The sequence below is a fragment of the Pongo pygmaeus genome, chromosome 5 (assembly GCF_028885625.2).
Source record: "Pongo pygmaeus isolate AG05252 chromosome 5, NHGRI_mPonPyg2-v2.0_pri, whole genome shotgun sequence".
Classification (NCBI taxonomy): domain Eukaryota; kingdom Metazoa; phylum Chordata; class Mammalia; order Primates; family Hominidae; genus Pongo; species Pongo pygmaeus.
Genome location: NC_072378.2, coordinates 62399333 through 62407098, shown reverse-complemented (window position 1 = coordinate 62407098; position 7766 = coordinate 62399333). Strand labels below are relative to the sequence as shown.

Below are 7766 nucleotides of genomic sequence, written 5' to 3'. Positions count from 1 at the left end.
TAAATAAATAAATAAATACCCAAGAGAGGTCTCTTGTCCTTTTGCTGCCATGCGAGGACTGTGAGGGCACAGGGAAAAGACAACTGTCTCTGAGCCAGGCACTTACCAGACAGCAAACCTATCAGTGCCTTGTTCTTGGACTTTCCAGCCTTCAGAACTGTAAGAAATAAATGTTTGTGGTTTAAGCCTCCTGTGTATGGTACTTTTGTTATAGCAGCTCAAACAGACGAAGACACATAGATACGTATATTTGTTCATATATACTTGTACATTTAGATATGTATATCAATTATATAATATGGAAGTCATATTTCTGAAGTTTCTAGATAGGGTGAATAGAATCCAAACATCCAGATAATTAATGGACATTCCAAAAATAGCAAATATCAAAACAATATATTGAAAAGTAAAATAAATAATTTTATAAAATAATCTTGTAATCAAAAAAATAGAAAAATGGAGAAAGACAAAACCTACACACATTAGAAAAAGGTTGATAAAAGTGCTTACACAAAATTAAAAAAATCTGCAAAGAAAAATAAGAATGACGTCTAAAGACAACTGGCAAAGGTGCATATTCTTTAATATATAAGAAGCTATTATCTTTCAATAAAAAAGAAGACATGCATAGCTATTTCATTAAAAAATGCAACTATTTTACCAACATAAGAAGATGCTAAGTAAGGCTCACTCATAATTAAATATTTGCAAGTTAAAGCAATAAAATCCATTTGTCATTTTTTCTTTTTTTAAATGAGCTTAGTAATACCCACATTTGGCAAGAAGATCTGGTATGTTAGGCATACTTCTGCTAACTTTTTGAAGGACTATTTTGCAATAACTGTGCAATAAAAAAAGTCACATGATTTTTGACCCAGCTGCTGCACAGTTAGAAATTTACCCCAATTGATATATTTGAAACCATATGTCAAGATATACATACACATACACATAAACACACATTCACACTCATATTTCTGCAGCATTGTCTATAGTAACAAAAATATTGGAAACTACATAAATGTCAACACTAATTACATAAATATTGGTAATCTATGTATATATAATATCATAGATTCACTACAAAAAGATGAAGCAAATATATTTGTGCTGATTTGGAAATATCTTCATGGTATATTGTTGGAAGTTAAAAGAACAAAGTTCAAGACAATGCAAGAACCAAGTTCCAATTTGTGCAACTAAATAATCACCAAGATGTGCTGTGTATACTATATGCTAAGACTTACACTAACTACTTTACAAATTTCAACTTTAAAGCAATCCTCTCCATTCTTCATATATTGAGGATATGAAGGGATTTCTAATTTTCCCAAAATTACGCAAGTGACTAACTTGAATTTTCATCTCAGTATACAATTGTTAAGTTTGTTAGGGGCAAATGCTCAAGTATGTCCCTGTAATTTAATATTATAAATTGTGGCTACTGAAAGATCATGGTATAACCTCCATAGAGAATGTCAGGTAAAAATGAGTTCATTCTATGTTTCTTACCATATTTTATTTACATGTCTATATAGTTTAACAAGTACACATATTTGTGTCTTTTCTTTTTAAAGAAATAATAGTCAATTATTATATATTTTTTAAAAATTTGACTTGTAAGAATTAGCTTAGGGTCTTCCAACAGTCACATAGAGCAAAGTGCTGGGGGCTGGAGGGTGATGGATGTGGGAGGGGGATTATTAAGATGATTTTAGCTGCATTCACATGGCAAAGCGGTAGTCTCTCGGGGGATCTACCTGAATTCTTTACCTTTGATACCAGATATATATTTTTACTCTTCTTGAGGTGATGCAGTTCATGTAGAGCATCAACTAAGGCTCAAGGGCTTTGCACCAAAGTGCTTCATCAGGTCAGCAACACTTACTAACACTTCTTAAATTGAAAGGGCAATTCTTCCTTGCCTTTTCTTTCTTTTCCTCTTTATGCATAATTCATACAAGATTATTCATCTATTTATCATGCTACTCTATATTCTAAATGAAGATTAGAAATGAGAAAATAGAACTTTTCTGGCCACAGATTCAGGAAGAATCTTTTGCTTTTAAACACAATCAATTAAATTTTTTCTTTGAAATGAGGCTCATAATTTTGAAATCTGAAATAGTCTTGTTAAGAAAATTGTACAATCATGGTGAATAATAGTGAAGTATAAATGTGTAGCCTTACAAGTGAATTTGTAATGTTGCAGGAATCAGGAAGACCAGAGAGACCAATGGGTGAAACAGGAGGATTTTATTTAAGTGGCCACTCACCCAGCAGATTCACATCCAAAAGCTGAGCCCTGAACAAAGACAGGGCTTGACTTTTATACATACACATGAAAGGGACTGGCTAGTTTGATTGGGGTGGCGGGAGTCTAATGGCATGAAACTCATGGTGCAGGCAAGCGGGCTTACAGAAGCAGAACAAACACAGTTAATCAAACAGTGACAGGGTTAAGCTTGTGACCTTGTAGCTGCATTGAAAGAAAAACAGGAACTTACAAAACTTGGGAAATTGAGAAACAGTAAGGGGATGAAGAGATAGCAAAGGAATTTGTTTTCTTGTCCTTGCTCTGAGGGGGGTGTTGGGAGAGTCTTTGGGGCTCATTCTTGTGGACTCTGGCTTCCTAGATAGTGTTATCACATGTCGGCCAGGGCCCTGCCTATTGCTGGCCTTGGAGTGAGTCAGCCAAGTACAGGAAAACTTGTTTTTCTCTTTTAACTTCTGCTTCAGTAACAAAGAGTGGAGAACAACATATTTTTTAATACTCAGAACTTAAAATTTTTACAATAATTTTAAAAATCTACATATAATTGGATGACATAGATTAGAGATAGGCTAAACTATGATAACAAAGAGGTCCCAAAATGAAAAGGCTCAAACCAGAAAGCACATTATTCCTTTTAGCAGTCAGTGGGCATGTGGGCTCTACTTCTTGAGGTAAGCCAAGGTTTCAGGCTGACTTGGTTGCTCCTGCATAATGAGGGTTTCAATGTTACTGCACCATTTACAACTGGAAAGAAAAGGAGAGGGGAAGGGAAGGGAAAGTGATCTTTCTTTAAGGCAAGTGCAAGATGCAGGAATTGTGCATTTCTCTCTCACACAGTTCACTGGTAAGAAATAGGATACATAGCTAGCCATACCTCTGAGAGAAGCCAGGTAATACAATCTGGGCAGCTATGTGCATTGTTGAAATGTTATCGCAAAAGAAAAAAGGAGGGCCAGGCATGGTGTCGCACTCCTGTAATCCCAGCACTTTGGGAGGCCAAGGCTTGTGGATCACCTGGGGTTGGGCATTTGAGAACAGCCTGACCAAAATGGAGAAACCCCATCTCTACTAAAAATGCAAAATTATCCAGGTGTGGTGGTGCATGCCTGTAATCCCAGCTACTTGAGTGGCTGAGGCAGGAGAATTGCATGAACATGGGAGGTGGAGGATGCGGTGAGCCGAGATCATGCCATTGCACTCCAGCCTGGGCAATAAGAGTGAAACTCCATCTCAAAAAAAAAAAAAAAAAAAGAAAGAAAAGAAAAAAGAGAAGAATAGATTTTTTGGGGGCAGGAACAAACAGTCTGTCCCATTTGCCTTTAATTATTTCACAATTTTAAAATTTATCTTATAGTTGCATATAAATACTAAAGGATGGAGATCAATAAAGCATAACTTGAAGCTGCTATAATATGAATTAAGATGCGTTTTTAGCTGCAGACATTTAATTTACATTTAAATATACTATGATTTAGAGTGTTAAGTAATTGAAACTAAAAAGTCCAGTCAATAGTTTTAATCCAAGTCACCTATAAGTTACATTACCACTCTTCATTACAAGAATTGTACAACTGAAAATTCATACTGTTATAAAAATGCCAGGGTTTTGGTCTAGGTCCTGCAGCTCACCACCCTGAAAGCCAATCACTGAGACAATGAGAATTTCCAGGGAAGAAGGCTTTATTTGGGTGCTACAGCTGAGGAGAATGGGAGATCAGCCTTAAATTAGTCACCTCAATCAACTAAAACTAAGGGCTTGTATAGCAGGGAAGAAATGTAACTATGTGTGGGAAAACAGGAATTCGGGAGGGGTAAAGAAGAGGAGTTGGTAAACAGGAAGCAGGTGGTCACTTAGGCGATCATGACAGGTGAGGAGTCTTTTATCTTATTGTCCAGATGTGGTGATCTGGTAAGTTTCCGTTCCTTGATACTGTCTGGGAGACCTGACTGGTGGTTTCCTGAGAAAGGAACCTGGATAAGACAAATGTAACTTTCTCAAGTTTTAAGATGGGAGTCTCGATTTTTATGTTTATTCAAAAGAAACCATAAACAGCAGTTCTATGAGTAATTAGGCTGGTTCCATACCATATTTTTATTTATATTTAGTTATTTATTTAATTTTTTTATTTCCATAGATTTTTGGTGAACAGGTGCATACTGTATTTTTATTTTATTTATTTATTTATTTTTGAGAAAAGCTGGCATAAAGCACTTTTATTGCAATAATAAAACTTGAGACTCATATATGGTGCTGCGGGAAGGGGGCAGCAAAGATTTCTCTCACCAAATCACTGCACAGGATGGCAAAGGGGTGAGAAGGGGCTGAGGGAGGAAAAGCCAGGAAACTCAGAAATCAGCAGACAGAGCCAAGCATCAAAAAACAGGAAATGCTGAAGCTGCGATGACCAGCATTATTTTCTTAAGAGAACATTCAAGGATTTGTCATGATGGCTGGGCTTTCACTGGGTATTAAGTCTACAAACAGCACCTTCAATTGAAACTGCCAATTAAAGTTCTTAAGATTTAGGAAGTGGTGGAGCTTGGAAAGTTATGAGATTACAAAATTCCTGAAAGTCCATTAGAAAAACCACAGGATGAAAAAAAAAAAAAAGTCAGGCCACAAGGAAGGCTTCAGAGATCCCTGCTGGCCCAGGGACAGATACCTGTAGTGTCCAGCATCGCAGTGAACATGATCTGCTTTCAAAGGCAGAGGGTTTAAGGGGAGGGTGGGGTGGGAATGGTGGAGGCAAAGCCTCTCCCCATCCCCACCTCAGTTTTAGGTAGGGCTTTTAATTTAACCCAAGGACATCACTCAACTTGGAGAATAATTCAATCCTCAACAGGGCCTCAAATCTGCTATGGCTTTGCAGTGCAGCAGCAAGAATGTTTAATATATAATAGATAAAAATTTCATCCGAAAAATTAAAATAAAATATTATTGCAACCCCCCCAACACCAATTCCCATTCTAACGTTAACCTATCACTTGCGCTGTTAATACTTGACCATGTACTTAATTGGAAACCTATATCCAAAAGACTGAAACTGAATCTTCACTCCAAAATGAAAACAAAATAAAATGAATAACTTGAGGTTTATGGCATATAGTTTAGGTAAATACACATACCAGGAGAAAGGGGAAGAGGAAACGGAGGTGTCGGAAGCAAAGCTGAGTGACAGAACACATTCAGTCAGGGCAGATGTCTATACAAAGTGGAGTGGAACATCAGGAAAAGCTCCATATGGATTCATGTGCACACGTCTGGAGGCACCAGATCCCTCCATGGCAGATCCAAGAACAGGGAGCTAAGGGAGGAGGCCATTCCTGTCATTCCAGTTTTAGAAGCTCCATATCGAAGACGAGAGTGGCATGTGGTGGGATGATGCCTGGGTGCCCAGTGGCACCATAGGCATAATCTGGAGATATAGTCAGTTTGGCTCTCTGACCCACACTCATCTGGGCAACTCCTTCCCAGCCTCGGATCACCTCCTGCTTGCCTAGCATAAACTTAAAGGGCTTGTTTCTGTCCTGGGAGGAATCAAATTTCTTTCCATCTTCAAGCATCCCGGTGTAGTGCACCACGCAGGTCTGGCTGCGCTTCGGGAAGGTGCGCCAGTCTCCTGGGGAGATGGTTTCCACGTGCACTCCAATGGCGGTGGCCGACACTGAGCGGGCGGGCAGCGCTATGGGGGGCATGGACCGACAGCGACCTGGCAGCAGTTCCAAGGCTCTGCCTAGTCCCTCGGCGCGTCACCTGCCCATACTGTATTTTTAGTCTACAAATTCTGTATTAGTGCCTTCTGGGCAAATGTCTTGAATGAGTCACTTAAAAATCTCTAAATAGGCTTTTTTTTTCCTGTACTGGAAGTGTTACCATTACCTTGTTAACACTGTGTTTAGTCTCCCATTATCTGTGGAGGCTACGTTCCAAGATCCCTAGTGGGTGCCTGTAACCACAGAACCGCAGATAGTACAGAACCCTATATATACTATAATTTTTCCTGTACATACATACCTATAATAAAATTTAGTTTATAAATTAGGCACAGCAAGAGACTAAAAACAATGACTAATAATGAAATAGAACAGTTATAACAATATAAAAGCATCATTACTCTTGCACTTTGAGGCCATTATGAAGTAAAATAAGGGGTACATATTAAACACAAGCTCTGAGGTACTTTACAATTGATCTGATAACCAAGACAGCTACTAAGTGACTAACAGACAGGGAGGGTATACAGTGTGGAGATGGACAATGGGATAATTCATGTCTCAGTCAGGTGAGAGTGGAACGGGATGGCTTGAGATTTCTTCACACTACTCAGAATGGTGTGCAATTTAAAACTTATGAATTATTTATTTCTGAAGTTTTCAATTTAATATTTGCAGACCACTATTGGCCATGGGTAACTGAAACTGCAGAAAGCAAAACTGTGGATAAGGGATACTATTGTATATACCTGGAATTTGATTTAAAGGTCTAAAACAGATCTCTAAAACTTTTGCTCAAATGAATTAACTGTTGTCCATCTAAATAGTATACTACGATTAGTGTAGCCACTATTATCAGGTTTGTGCCAGAAGTATCAGTGTAGAGAGACATTTTAAAGAAAAAAGGAAGGATGTAGATGTATACATTTTAGAGTTGTCCAGTGCTTTCCATATAAACTCACAGTTATATTTTTCTTTCTGTGTGTTCTATTATGTTCATGTTAACTTAAAAATAAATATGCTTTTAGTCTGGTTTACAAAGACCAATATAGATTCAGTAGTCTAAACTTAATTATTTACATACAGCTTTTTTAGTGATAGAAAACACTAGGTAAGTTAAGAAAGTTTAAGAGAAGCTGCTATTGTTCTTGAAAGCATGTATATTTAACTCTTTCTATGTGAAAAGAATGTTTTTTCATTCTTTGTTGCTGTAGATGTTATGTGTGTATACCTTTTATTTTTGTAATTTTTAAAAAACAGTGGAATTATAAATTTCTTATCAACGTGTCTTTAGGTTAAATACATTTAGTGTAGCCTCTGCTTGCCATTAGGGCTAAGAACCTAACTACATTTGAAATAGAACAATAGTCGACTTACATTGCAAAAATTTTTGATTAGAATTCTTCTGATAATACTTCACACATTTCATAGCCATCTATATGCTAATATTTCCAACAAATTATCAGATGCTATTTCTACATAACCCTTTTCTCAACAAATGACCTGTCATGTTCATAATGGCCTCAATTTTTGGTGGCAATTTTAATTTTATCTAGCAAAAAATTGAAAGCTCATAAAGAAACTAATTACATAGTTTCACAGTTAATAATATGGTTTCTAGTTTTAAGACTTGTAATGTGCAAATTTATCTAGTTAAATTTTCTAAGAGTCAAGGCTGCTGTTTCTTCTTTTAAAATCTTTTACAAACCCTTTTTGAAGGAAAGTAGAAATTTTCATACTGTGGTCTTACAAGGATTGAGTGTTGATTTTACACTGC

General features: G+C 37.0%; 1 protein-coding gene across 1 annotated transcript; it reads right to left on the bottom strand.

Moving 5' to 3' along the window:
* Positions 1-5225: 5225 nt before the first annotated feature.
* Positions 5226-6037, bottom strand: FKBP1C (FKBP prolyl isomerase family member 1C). Its single transcript, XM_054491826.2, is given in 1 exon segment — positions 5226-6037. A coding segment is annotated over 1 exon segment (435 nt). The 3' UTR covers positions 5226-5602.
* Between the last annotated feature and the right edge of the window lie 1729 nt (positions 6038-7766).